This window comes from Cuculus canorus, chromosome Z, assembly GCF_017976375.1.
Source record: "Cuculus canorus isolate bCucCan1 chromosome Z, bCucCan1.pri, whole genome shotgun sequence".
NCBI classification, from domain to species: domain Eukaryota; kingdom Metazoa; phylum Chordata; class Aves; order Cuculiformes; family Cuculidae; genus Cuculus; species Cuculus canorus.
The window spans coordinates 5,460,140-5,474,225 of NC_071441.1; the positions used below are offsets into that span (position 1 = coordinate 5,460,140).

Consider the following 14,086-nt stretch of genomic DNA (forward strand, 5'->3'; position numbering starts at 1 on the left):
TTTTTGGTGAGAGACAGAGTTGGCTAGACAGTAGAGGTGACACAGTTAAAATAAATAAAGTAGGCTCATGGGAAAACTGTTCCTAGGCAACCCTTATGGAATGTGAGGAGTGGTAAACTCACTAACTATACTCTGCAACTGAAATGAGAGCAAAGGTAGGTTTTGATGAGTATTCAAAAAAATTGGAAGATTGGCCTCGTGTAAACAATTGTCAAAACTATATTTATGCAGTATTGCCAATTCTTAAAAAAATAGCTACTAAAATAACCATATTTAGAATGTTCTTGTGTTGTTTCAGCTTCAGTTTCAAAGCCTATATATACTGTGACCTTTAGTCACATATGTAGCCTTTATCTTACCAAGAGGAGAATGAAAAGTTCACATTCATGTGAAAAAGAAAGCTGAGCGCCTCAAACACTGGTCTCAGGATCCTGAGACTTTAAGAAAATCATCAATATATACTGGCATCACTTTTTAATATGTCAGTCTTTCAAGAAAGCAAATCTCATCCTTTAAGATATAAGTCTGCTTCGGCTTATCATTACTGAAGCAGACAGCTTTTCACCTTTGGTCAGAAATGTGAATTCTTTTCACTTAGCAGGTGTTCTATTTTATCTTAATTTAATAACTGTTTGGAAATCACTTACTGTTTAGACTGGATTGTGATCCCAGATCCATCTTTTTGTTACAGATGCACTACTGAAGTTAGCATGAGAGCAGTTGTGTTTGCTTGGGAACCCAATTTCTCCTTCCCAATGTACACACCTAAAACAAAAATTAAGAAAACCCATCTTTCAGACAGTTAAATACAAAATTACACTCCCCAAATTCTACCTACAATAGTCAACACCTTTAGACAATGACTAACATTCTGATTAGAATGTTCCAGCCCATGTCGCTGAAGTCCGTCAATTACTTCAGTCCTCTGAAAGCTAAAATATGAGAGCCAAGCCAGCAAGGCATAGACTATGCGCCCAGTGAGTGGATTACAACTTTTACCAAATGCAGTTCTGAGCACTTATAAATATCGATTAGAGGACTTACCTGCTTTGTCCTAAGCCTGTTACCTAAGACTCTAAAACTTAATTCAGCAGCAATGCTGCACGCATCTGCAGTGCCTGGTGCTGAGAAGCCACAAACTACAACTTTGTCACTGCTCAGAACACAAGCATTTTCACATCTTTAGCAGGTTGTGGTCTTTTTGAGATGACAGCATATTTTTTATTAGAAAAGCGGAGAAAGATGGTTCTAGCTTTTAAAATGGAATATATTATTAGTAATTTAAATTATGTTATCGGTACCACGCTGATGAGGCATGTTAGCCAATGGCTACTGAGTCCAAAGCACAAAGGAGATTTATTAGCACGTGACCCCTAACAGAATATTTCCCACGGATTTCTTTAAAAGCGTGGTGGTCTCCTGAGCATCCACTGGCAGGGTATCCTATTGATCACTGGGAGACCTTTCACTGGCAGGGTATCCTATTGATCACTTTCAGAGACTCCTGCTTTCAGGGCTTAACTCCGCTTGCTGAAAGCTGTATGAGGCCTCTGGCAACTCCTGTTCGGCATAAACAGCTACAGAAATGCAATAAACAAACAAAAGCCTAATTCACACCTAGAGACTGCAGATAGCATTATGTAACGCAGTTACGTACAGGCAGTGGGCAACCTGGCAAGCTGTCCTCTGCAAACTCTTAATAGCATGTTTTCTTTACCGATACAGGTATTTACAGCCAGATTTCCCCTCTCCCTGTGTCCTCTCACGCTGCACCTACCGCTCTGTGTCCAGCACAGACCACACTACTGCTTTATTGCATGCTGCAAGATGGAACAACAGTAGCAAGGATGATACCACCCCTATGCCCTGGCATTTCTCCATGTGGAATACTACGTTCCAGGAAACCCTCTTCCAACTGGGCTGCCTTAACCTTCTCCACCTCACGTCAGTCCCACAGCTGAGTCAGCACAGGTGGCTCCTGAGCAAGGGAAGGGGTACTCAGACCCCTTAGGTCCTAGCACTGGAATATAATTTTGGTGACCTATTTCCAAGGACGCACACACAATTATTTCCATCGTAGGGAAGCGACAGTATTGCGTCCACGTGAACTGATGTCACAACCAACCTTGTACTGCGCAGGGAGGCTGTGACAGGGGGAGACATCAGGAGGCATTTAGCTGCCCGGGCTCTGTGCCCTAGACAGCAAGGTGTCCTGTGTCCCTATGTCCCACCTCCAGATCCCTGTGTCCTGATATCCATCTGTCCAGTCCCTGTGTGAGAAACTGTTAAAATATTCAAAAGCGCAAAGTCTGGTAAGCAAAGGCAATAATATTTTATTTCACAATCCAGCGCTGAATCGGATGCCCCTGTAAAAAAGACATCCCACCTTACAAAAGCAGTGGGTATATACACTCACTTTAGACAAAGAACCATTTAAGTCCCCAAACAACATTTATTTTCTTAAGGTTTATCCGACCACGCCTGGAGACTCCCTTCAGGTTATCTCCTGACCCCAAGACGGCTACATCTCACCAGTTAATTAAGCACATCAATAAATTCTTGCAGCCCTAAGACAGGTTCTCTCTTGACCTAATAAACGACTACATCTTACAAGACATTTAAGCGCATCAATAAATTCTTGCAACTCTAAGAGAGTGTTTATCCCTTCAGGTTATTTACCCACGTCTGGAGGCGGCAGCACGTTATCCCTTGATCCAAGACAGATTTACATTACAAGGCAATTAAACATACGAACCATCTGCAGCAAAACTTATGAATGCATTCTCACACCTGTGTCCACTCCTCTGAGTCCCCGCGGCCCCCGCTGTGGCCCCCCCACCCCCGCCCCCCCCTTTCAGGAAGGGAGCCCCCCCCCCCCGCGGTCACGAGCGCGCGGGCACCACGTGACACACCCCCCAACCACCCCCCCCTCGCCGCCCCCTCCGCGGACCGAAGGTGACGCGCCCGCTCCGACCTCCACGTGTTCCCCCGCTCTCTTTCCGGGTTGGCGGGCGGCTCCGCCCCCGCTGGCACCGCCGAGTCGCCGAGCCCCAAGGTCGGTCAGTGCCGCGGCGGGGCCGGCGCCGGCGGCACGGCCGGTGGGTGCGGGGGTGGCGGGGGCGGCTCCGCTTCGCCCCGGCGCGGGGGAGAAGGGAGGGCGGGCCGCGCTTGTCCCGCGCTTTGGCGGCGCCCGGGAGCGAGGGAGCGGCTCCGGGAGGGCTCGAGGGGTCTCTCCCGACGGGCCCGGGTGGGCGAGGCGCTTGCACAAGGTCAAGCGGCGGCCGCGGGCTATAAATAGCGGGGGAGAACGGGGCCGGGGCTTGAGGGGGGATAACGGGGTCGGGGCTCGAGGGGGAAGGGGACGGGACTTTAGAAGGAGTCGGGGTTGGGGGGGAGAAGGGGACGGGGATTGTGGGGATAACGGGATCGGGGCTTGGGGGGAGAAGGGATCGTGGCTCAGAGGGGACGGGGCTTGAGGGGAGAAGGGGACGGGACTTGGGGGGGAAGGGGACGGGGCCTGAGGGGAGAAGGGGACGGCGATTGTGGGGATAACGGGATCGGGGCTTGGGGGGAGAAGGGATTGTGGCTCGGAGGGGACGGGGCCTGAGGGGAGAAGGGGACGGGGCTTGAGAAGGGGACGGGGATTGTGGGGATAACGGGATCGTGGCTCGGAGGGGACGGGGCTTGGGGAGAGAACGGGAGGGCACGGAACGAGACGGGAAAGGACTGGACGGTGCGTTGTTGCTGCGGGATTTGGGGAGAAGAGCTTTCCCCTTGGGCAGCAGCTCCTGTTCTTGCCCCCAGGGTTCTCCCGAGCGCTGGGAGCTGCATCCTGTAGGAGCCCGCGGTGGGGTGTGCATTGTTTGCCCGGTTCTTTGGGGTGCAGGACGTTTTTACCTGTCAGTGTTGTTTGCTTAGGGCAACAGTGTAAAGATAATACGGTCTTGAGTCACAGAAATACGATCTCTAGGTCAGCTGGCAATGTCACTCCTCCTGTGGCCTTGTTGCTTTACTTTGTGTCTGACTTGGTTTGAACAAAAAGTTGTTTTTATTTTCTAGCAAGAAAGACAAGGTGAGGAAAAGCAATCATCTCGAGGCTAATGGCAACTGAACGGATTTAAGCTGCTTAGTTTACATACCTTCTGTCTAGTATCATTAATAATTCTTGCTTTGTTTTTTACGTATGCAGCAGGGATTCCATACGTGGCAAGGAGTCTGCCGTGAGGTCTGGGCAAAATGGCAAGCCTTCTGCGTGTAGCTGTTAGTGGCTGCTCTGCTCCTGTTTTTGGCAATGTGCTCCCATCTAAGGTGCATTCTGCAAAGATGCCGTGTTTACGAATGTTTAGAACCCACCGGATGCTCACATCTCAGGCAGCTCCAAAGCCAGGTAAATTGATTAAGCTATTGTTTTATTTTAAAATACAAGAATAGCTTAAATTTTTCTTTCAGATAGGCCTTAATACAGGAAAGACTTAAAATAGAAAACACTCAAGTCATGTCAGCAGCATACTTGAGTCAGTCAGTTGTACAATTTTTATGCTGGTTTTGAAGGTCTTGTACAGAAAGTGTATATGTTTATTATGAATATTTTGGATCCAAATAGGTTTTATGGGTAGAGGGGTCAGAGCTTTTGCTGATACTTGAGAGAAGTATTTAGACAAATCTTTTTGTTACTTAAAAGCCTTAGATTCTTATGAGTTTGCATGCGGAAGATACAGCCATCACAAAGAGAGCATTGGCAATCATGGTTCTGTGTAGATGTGATTACGCTATGTAAAAATCAATTAACTTTTCAGGAAACTCTTGTGTCGTACTCCCTTGAAGAACTTCAGACCTTCATCTTCATTTGTAGGCTTTATTGGTACATTTGTGCTAATTACACGTTAGTTTCAGGGGAACAAAGGAGGGGTGGAATAGTGACATCCTTGGTTTCGGATATGATCTGAGCTAGATGTATGAAAATTGGAACTGGCATTTTTTTTCCTCTGTGCTATGCTGTCTTCTGCCGGACTGGTAGAAGACTGGAGAATACATAAAGCTTGATTAATAACTCTTTTGCCCGTTATCCTGTGTAGCCATGTCTTCCTGAAGGAATTTAGAGACCCTGCTTCAGTGAGGAATTAGCATCTGCGACAGATCAATAGTGCATGTGATGTTTGGTGCTTCCAAACATATAGAATTGGTGACTGCATTGGTTACTCTACAGTATTGAAAACTGGTGCTGTTAGTGAACAGAAGTGTGTGGTTGTGAAAACACAGGACAGTAGATTAGACTGTATAATTCTGAGAAGACTTCATTGCATGGAATTTCTGGTAATACTGACAGAGCCTGGTACTTTTTTGGGTCTTTTCAAATTGGTGACCCAATGTTTTGGAACTTCTGAAGAAGTGTGATGAGAAGTGTTTCTTTACTCTGAGGATTCCCGATAATCTGTGTCACGTGGCTTTTTACCAAAGTTGCATGGTGAAACCTGCATTTCTTCGCTTTGACTTGCAGCCCAGGGATCTGGGGTCTGTCAGAACTGATAGGGTAGTAGTTTTGCTGTCCCATGCATTTCTTATGCTCCAGACTTTTTTTCCATAGTGAGTAAATGAAATAGGGAGATATCTGTCTGTCTTAATATGGCAAATTGTTCCTTGGTTGGGAGAGTTAACCTGGAACGTAGAAAACCATGTTCAAAGTTCTTTCTCAAATGACCCAGGTAAATGCCCTTGTTGTTTGAGTTTGGACTCAATCATTTTATTTGACTTAGACCACAAATTTGATCATGAAACTGAAAGAAATCTCTTCAGTTTTACTTATATCAGTAGTCTTGTCTCTGTGTGTGTGCATTTCTTTGTTATTATGAATTGCTCTTCAGAAATTTTTCCACAAGGACGAAGAGCTCTGCTTAGTGTCATGTGTTGAAGCATTCAGAGCTGTCTCTTCTGATCTGTCGCATGGAAGCTTTTGTTTAAGGGCGAGTAGTATTCATGCAATACAGTTATTTAATGCTAAGAATTAAGAATTTGGTAAGTCTTTTGGCTGATAATTAAGCTGTCCTTATAGTTTGTTTTGGTAACATGAGAGTTGTCCTTCAGTAGAGGACAAGTCAAGGGTAAAACAGCCATTGAATGACAAATTGGTAGCAGTACGGTTGCCAGCACTACTTCTTAGGTGCTCTTGAAACAGAATTTAACAGCATATGAAATAATTAAATTTTATTCTCACTTCTAGGAATTATCCGATTATAATGATGTCTGGTAAAATCACTGCTATACTAAGTAGAGTAAGTTTTCAGAAAAGGTCAGTGTCAAACCAATTCTTAAGCCTGCAGTTACTCTGTTTTTCAGACTAGCTTTCGTTTAACGTGGGAGACGTTATGCACAAAAGCAACAGCTGCTTGAGTGAAGAGATTTAAAGTAATTTAAAAAGTAATCTTGGAGGATGAATACCTTTTTTGTTGATGCTATTTTTGCTGCTCCTTTCTTTGTTTCATAGAAACTTAGGAATTTTCATACAGGAGTAAGCAAGTATTTCTGAAACCTATCTCAGATAGTTCTTAGCACAAGATGCTTCAGAAACAGATGCAAAACTTTACCAAGTACTTGGGAAGAGCATCTGACTCTGAGGTTTCTGATATACTTCCGTATTGGTTTGTCCTACAGTTCTGTGACTTTTACCCCTCTGCATCTTGGAATGTTAATGTCTTTTTTTTATTTTGTGGCTTTTTTTCTTAAAATTTTCTGGTTTTCGTTCTCAATCTTGCAGAACTTTTAAACTTGTAACCTAGATAAGCTGTATGTTATTTATAAACTCTAGACATTCTCTTTTAGTGTCCTGGGCTTTTTTTGTAAGTCCTTGCTTGTGTAAGAAGAGGGATGAAGTATTTGTTTAATCTTCTGTACCATTGTGTTTTTTTTTTTTGTTTGTTTTTCTTTTTGCCAACATCATATTGCTGTTCTTCGGAATATGTCCTCATCTTCAGAACAGGTGAGATTCTTTGTTTAAAGCTGATAGTAAAGTAACTTTGAAATTAGGCAGGTTATGTATCGTGCTTTTCCATCCCAGGACATTTGACATACAGTTAAAACTTCTCATTTTCTTTCTCAGTCAGTCTATAGTACTTGTTGACAGTTTGGTACAGACTGCTTCCTGAAATCAGGTTAAGGAGATAAAAACCTGTATTTTTCTGCATTTCTCTACATACAGTGCTCTGTGTTTTCTTGATGGTTTTAACTTAGGCTCTTCTTCAAATGCTCGGTTCATAGATGGAAGTTAAGTGGAGAAAATTTGTTTTATAGTTACTTTTCATTGCTTGACTTCTGAAGCTTGGGGATGTAGATTACCTGCTTATATTGTTTACTTGCAGTTTGAGTCTTTCCTTGAATATGTCCTCATTAAACAGTAGAAGTGTTAAGGGATGAGACAGAGTGGCTTCTCATATTCCATACTAAGATTCTAAGGCCTGTGAAATTTGATGAGTCTGCTTTTGATAGTGGCAAAATCCTTTTGGTGTTGATTTTTTGTATCAAGTAAAGTACTAAGTATCTTCTACTCGGTGAACAGTATATTCAAAATCTTCATTTTGAATATTCTCAAAGATCGTCAAGGTACGTGTTTATTGGTCTGCTTTCGGAAGCTTTTTGATGTTGTAAAGTGGTAAGTTACTAAAACATACTTGAGGCAGTTCTTAAAGAGGTGATCTGATGTGGAAGCTTACAAAGGCAACTTGGAAGCTTTGCACTCAAACTGATGTTTGCTTGCTCCTGTATTTGTTTCTTTCTATATTCACTGCAAGAAATTAGGTACCAGAAGAAATTAGGTACTACAAGAAATTAGGTTGTACAGAGGAGGAAAGAGAGTGTGAGAGGCCAGTGAGACTTGTTGAACGTTTCTCTTGGAATTAGTCTTTCGAAGCACTGGAGGAGGGCATATTTCATACTTTCTGAAGAAGTTCTACCGATTTTTTTATTGCATGCAAGATTTAATGATGTGATTCCTCATTTCTTTCTTTTCCAATTTGGCGTGTAGCGAATGCATATTCCTGTAACATCCCTCCTGGCCATTCACGCTTCTGCTCTGGTACTCCACACAAAAGCATATGAACAAAAAGAAATCGGAGGCATCACTTGTCATTTGAGCCTGCAGAGCTAAAAAAAAATCATCTCAATCTTTTGCTTGAGAAGTGTATAAGTTTTAGTCAAATGTCTGTGTGCCTTTAAATTTGCTGTCATCCTTCTGTTCCCTGTGCGCTATAATTTATTCCTTCCTTCACTTGCTTTTGTGTGCTGCAAAAACTTCCAAAAGGCAAAAGTAATGTTTCAGTTCTTATTTTCTCAGTGCTCCTTGAAAAGCTTCTTCTCTCCTGGAGATAAATCCTTTCTGAAATAATGATTGGTCTCTGTTATTCTAATAAATGTCAATCTTCTAGGTTTCGTTTCTGCTTTGAAAAGACAAGAGAGCTCATTTCCACTGAGTTAATTTAGTGAAAATCAGGAGCAGGACTTTATTGTGTAGTAATTAAGAGATGAGGAGAAAGTTCTCTTCAAATTACAAGGGTAATTTGTATGAGTAGCTTTCAGATGGTTAGGGCTGCTGTGATGGGGATGCCTCCAGTTGCATGGTGATGTTTAGATGTGGTGTATGCTGATGAAGCAAATCTTTGCTCAGCGCTGTTACCTTTGTGGGCCTGTTGTTTTAGATATGCATTCTTGTGTTCCTTTGAAGCATGTTCTTCTGTATTTGAGTTTTGTCTTGTGATCTAAAGAATTTTAAGTGTTCTCCAACGTGAAGAATACAAACACACTTGTGTCATCAAATAATTTGTTTTTATTAGTTTAATTTCAAAGAGAAAGCTAAAAAAAAAGTTAAAAGTAATTAGAAGTAATGCACTTTGTCTGGAAATATTTCATTATGTCTTGTTGGATGTATTTGGCTATCTTTTCCTTGTTTCTGTCTTGAAAAACAAAAGGAAAGAAAGTGAAAAGGAGGCCTCTCTAAAACATGCGAAGCATTACTAGTCTGGTACAATTTTTGTAGCACAATGCATAGTATTGGTTGCCAAATTAAAAGCAGATTTGTAATTTCAATCAAACCTTTCACTGCCCTCTTCCCCCCCTTGTTTTTGTTCTGTTATTTTTTTTTCTTGTTGCTTGATCTTTGAGTGACTCCTTAGGCTGCTTATTTCTTTAATATACACGTGGTTTAAGTATCTTGCGTATAAACACCGCGTAATCCAGGTTTACAGTGAAAGCTGGTGCAAAACTGGGCCTGCATGCTGGACAGTGTGCTATCTAGTGTAATTGAAGGAATAGAGTAGTTCGATGTGCAGTTTTTCTTCTTGAGTCTCTGTATTTGTTAAATAGTTTGTTTCAACATTGGTTGGATCAGAGAAGTTTTGAATCGGATGTTAAACTGGAAGTTCACAGGAACAAAGGAACAAAGTTAAATATTTGTAATTTGAAACCTTAAGCTAAACGAGATAAATTGCAGCCTTACGAGTTTCCTGGTATTATTTAGTAAAGCTTTGAACAAGTTAAGGCAAGGAGCCAACATTGAATAGAAGTATAATTGAACAAACTAGTAGACAGATATTGTACTGTTTTTCAACTACTCTTGAATTCACATTTTTCATTTCTGTAGCAAAAGGAGTACCTTATTGGTGTAGTTGTACCTTTCACAGTGCTTTGTGGTATGTAGATTACATTCATTAATAACGATTGGAGGCAACTGTAGTTTGATAGACACTATAAACCTGTTCAGTTAAATGCAGTTCACCTATTCAAGCTCATTTGTTTATTTCCTCACAGTAATAAAGTGAATAGAGAGAGATTTAAATTTTTCTTACCCCAGGTAGATGTTTCATTGACAGAACACTATGTATTGTATAATCAGAATATCAATTACACAATCAGAACTATAAATTTAGATGGGTGTGAATTACATCAAACACTTGTTACTGCTTGTGTGGTTGATGGTGCTGACCTGCTGAGAGAGCAGGGATCTCTAGCAAGGTAGTGTAATTTAAGGCAATGTAAACTACAATGCTAGGAAATACCAGTCTGCTTCCTCTTGCCTTAGAAGGGAGGATTGCTAAGTGTGACATGTCTGCATGTATCTGTACAACACTGAAGACTGCCATTAATGTAGTTAGTGCAACTAATGCTGTCTAATCTGACACTCTTACAGGAATTCCTTATAAACAGCTGACTGTAGGTGTCCCCAAGGAGATATTTGAGAATGAGAAGAGAGTGGCTCTATCACCGGCTGGAGTTCAAGCCTTGGTTAAACAAGGCTTCAACGTTGTAGTGGAATCTGGTGCTGGAGAAGCTTCCAAGTTTTCTGATGACCATTACAGAGAAGTTGGAGCAAAGATCCAGGGGACCAAGGAAGTCTTGGCTTCTGATTTGATCGTCAAAGTAATTGCTTTATTAATATGTTTCGTATTACGTTCTTTTTGGAAAAACATTTGGGTCATTTTTTTCTAATAGTCCACTGAAAGTTCAGTAAGTAAGCTGCTTTAAATTTGTTTTTCATTCTAAGTTCTGATTCAATTTTAGTTCTGATTGTCCTTTTTTAATAAACTAGTGAATAGTGGCACTGGAAAACAATGAGGATAATTTCTTACCCAGTTTTTAATTACCTTGGAAGAGTTGTTTTCTAGAGCAAGGTAGACTAGTTTTGAACTTTATTCAGATGAAATCCCTGCTCTAAGAAATTTTTGCCGCAAAATTAGTGACATACAGTTCAACTCTTGGAAACTTGAAATGTTGAAAATGCAAGTTTCTAATTTTTGTCAATCAGACATCCAGCAATTCCGCAGCAACAGTGTGTTTGAACACTATATGTAACTAGATGAGGTGTAGCTGTTCTAGCAAGACACCTAAAAGTGAAGTTGCTAGGGAGCTATTAGATTGTGTTACAGTCCTGAAAGAAAAAGGCCTTAAACTTGATGTTGAGGCTTCCTTTAACTGCTGTCTTGGAAGTTATCCTGTTGGGATTGAACATGGAATTTCTGTAAGCTGATTTGTGAACAACTGTTTTAAGTAGGTTTCATTGTTAAGAAAAGTGAGAAGCTCAAGTGAATACAGGTCAAGATGAGTATCTGCTGGACTTCATGCTTGAAATTCCTGTATGTAATGGTGCATTGCTACCTCATTAGTGATTTTTAGCCTGTAGAGCTTAATTGGCACATCTGTTCAGTACTCATTTTACTTAAAAATGGCCAGTTTGGGGGCAGCTGCCTGTCATAAAAGCCAGTAACTGCTGGTTAGAAGCCATTGAATCATTCTGAAGGTGTATGCTGACTGTTAGTGCCCAGTCACCATATGCAGACCGCAGTTAAGAAGTGCGGTTACTCAGTTCAGTTGTGTAAACAGCCTTAGATATACTCCCCTCCTTGTGTACTTTGTTGGTGGGAATATGAACAGACTGCAGGCTGGGAGAAAGGAAGTGGAGTGTGTTCTGGTTTATTTCCTCTGATTAATTTGGAAACTTCTCTCTTTCTTCAGGTGAGGGCTCCTATATATAACACCGCTCTAGGTGTACATGAGGCAGATCTTTTCAAGACAGCGGCTACCCTGATTAGTTTTATCTACCCAGCACAAAATCCAGACCTCCTGAAAAAACTTGCAGAAAAAAAAACTACTGTCTTGGCTATGGATCAGGTTCCGCGGGTCACCATTGCTCAGGGATATGATGCACTTAGCTCCATGGCCAACATTGCTGGGTATGAATCTTACTATTTTTTATTTACTCCTTCAATGAGTAAGTATAGGTGGTTTAAAAGCTCAATACTTTGATATTAGGTATATGCAAAACAATTATGCATCTCTCTTTTCATGCAGCTATTTGAAGCACGATGGAGCTGTCAGAGGTGCCAGACAACTACTTAAGATTTTCTTACGGTTAGCTTTGCAGCGGATCAGACCAAGACTTTAGCTAACTAAGTAAATAAATAAAATTGAAGGCAGTTCTTCTGTTTCCTGGACTGCTTTGTCTAGCGCCTTTTTGTTCTAAGTATAGCAGGCTCAAAGACATCCATAAGACAGCTTGAACCCAGATTGTCTGTCGTTGAGATTTGATGTTCCTGGGAGCTAACTAACCCAAACAGCGCTCAGTATGAATGCAGTTGCCATGGCACATACAAGCAAAAGACCGAATACTCTGATGTCTTCATGCTTTGCAACTGATATTGAAGGGAATTAAAATGTTGTTGTGAAGCTATTACTAGGGGTTTTTTTATGGACACTGCAGTATACGTGTTTGGTTGCTTCTCTGTGTTTTAATTCTATGTAATTTTATGAAAGTATTGAAGTAAGTAGTTTATTTAAAAGTATAAAATTTATAAGCAATTTTACAAATTAGAAAAAAATTTATGGCATATAGACTTCCATATGCCCCTGCTAGAGATAGGGAAGAGTGGAAAGAGACTGGACCACAACAGTCTTAGGAAAAATGCAAAAAAATGTGCACTGTGGTTAAGAAGAGACGTAATTATAAATTATCTGCATTTTCAGATAGTTCTACCAATGTTATCTTGGTGTGCAGCCTCCCATTCTGCTACAAAGCAGATGGGGCAAAAGAGGTAGCAAAGTTAAGCTGTTTGCCTTAAGCCATTTAGCTGCAGATTGAAGGTCAGAGTGTCTTTATTGAATGTGTGCTTGCTTGTTTAGGTGAGCTTATTGCAAAATCCCTCTACGTTTTGAAATTGCTTGTTCATGTTTCCTTCCCTAACAAGCCTCAGGTTACAGCCTCTGAAGACCACAAAGTTAACTTTTGGCAAGTTATGCATTTATTATTCGGGTAAAATTTTATTTGAGAGGGTGAGTAGTTGTGTACATCCAGTATTTTGCGGTCCAAAAATTCTGTCTGAAAATGCATTCCATGATTTAAAAAAATCCGAGACATATGAACAGAGGTTATCAAACTTGTGCTCAATAGTAAAATATTAAGCTTGCTTTATCCTGCGTGTGCTATGGTCAGACATTAATCCTTTTGATTACTGTTGTCAGTAGAGTTGTACTGAGGCTGTGAAAATGCTGATGTGTGTTTGTCTTTAATTGACAGTTACAAGGCTGTGGTACTGGCAGCAAATCACTTTGGTCGATTTTTCACGGGTCAAATCACAGCTGCTGGTAAAGTTCCTCCAGCAAAGGTATGTGCCATTAGACAGTTACTATAGCGGAAGAATATGTGAGTTCCTGAGTACAGCTAACCAGTGCTGAAAATGTGCTAAAAGGCTTTTTTTCCTGGCTTGGGGCTAGTTCTAGAGACTTGAGGAATCCCTGTAGTTATTCCCATAGCAATTTTGGTTCATTACGTGTAGTAGTGTCTTTTTTTGGAGGAGAATGGTAGAATACTTTGAGTCTTATTTAAATTTGGTTAGTTTTGAACATCAGACTAGCTATACGTGGATGTATATCTTTTTTTTTTCCCCAGATGGGGAGAGGCAAGGAAGCAGTTAGGAAAAGTCAGAGATGTTGTGATTTTTGCTGTGTTGGAAAGATTGCTTGTTTGGAATTCCGGGTGGTTTAAAGAGAAATGAAAGTAGAATGAGGGAAAGAAGAAAAAAAAGAGAAGTCAAGGAGAAAAACTATGCTTATGTGAACTGTTAGCTATAGATGAGCTGGCTCTCAGATAAGTGAAGTTACGAGTTAGAGCTTTTAAAGCTTTTACGGTTATGGGGTAGCTTTACAAAAGTCGTTTTAGGTTCTGTGTCCTAAAGTAACTGATTAATGATGGATGGTTAGTGAGTTGTACCTACAGTTGTGAAAGGAGTAAAATGCTGCTGCTTTGCTAACCAGTTTTAGTTTATGCTTCAAGCATGATGAAGTTTTTGTTCTAGGTCTTGATCATTGGAGGAGGAGTTGCTGGCCTGGCTTCTGCAGGAGCAGCTAAATCAATGGGTGCAGTGGTTCGTGGATTTGATACTAGGTAGGTGTGTGAAAACAGTAGTAGCAATCTGAAATTATAGTAAGATTTAAATAGCTTGTAGCTGTATTACAGTCAGAGGACTTGTACTGCATGGAATTGCAATTCTTTTCCAACCATTTTTCTTCCATCATTTTCTTTCCATTTTTGAAAGAATAAAAATGAATACAT

At 41.1% G+C, this 14,086-nt stretch overlaps 2 protein-coding genes across 7 annotated transcripts in view; one reads left to right on the plus strand and one right to left on the minus strand.

Annotated features, from left to right (window-relative positions):
- Window positions 1-2,788, minus strand: part of PAIP1 (poly(A) binding protein interacting protein 1) — a 28,443-nt gene extending 25,655 nt beyond the window's left edge. The window contains exons 1-2 of one of the 3 annotated variants that reach the window (XM_054055302.1): window positions 2,680-2,788; window positions 648-765 (exon numbers count right to left, since the gene is read on the minus strand). In XM_054055302.1, coding sequence (XP_053911277.1) covers window positions 648-678 — 31 coding nt within the window. In that variant the 5' untranslated portion in view covers window positions 679-765; window positions 2,680-2,788. Of the gene's footprint in view, window positions 1-647; window positions 766-2,125 lie in introns of all 3 variants that reach the window. The other 2 variants (XM_054055303.1, XM_009564920.2) reach the window with 2 other exon arrangements.
- A 131-nt stretch (window positions 2,789-2,919) lies between these two features.
- The window catches only part of NNT (nicotinamide nucleotide transhydrogenase), a 43,797-nt gene continuing 32,630 nt past the window's right edge, over window positions 2,920-14,086 (plus strand). The window contains exons 1-6 of one of the 4 annotated variants that reach the window (XM_054055298.1): window positions 2,920-3,055; window positions 4,190-4,387; window positions 10,172-10,401; window positions 11,494-11,711; window positions 13,052-13,139; window positions 13,830-13,918. In XM_054055298.1, the coding sequence (XP_053911273.1) occupies window positions 4,237-4,387; window positions 10,172-10,401; window positions 11,494-11,711; window positions 13,052-13,139; window positions 13,830-13,918 (776 nt within the window). In that variant the 5' untranslated portion in view covers window positions 2,920-3,055; window positions 4,190-4,236. Of the gene's footprint in view, window positions 3,099-3,252; window positions 3,270-3,738; window positions 4,073-4,189; window positions 4,388-10,171; window positions 10,402-11,493; window positions 11,712-13,051; window positions 13,140-13,829; window positions 13,919-14,086 lie in introns of those variants that run through there. The other 3 variants (XM_054055297.1, XM_054055300.1, XM_054055296.1) reach the window with 3 other exon arrangements.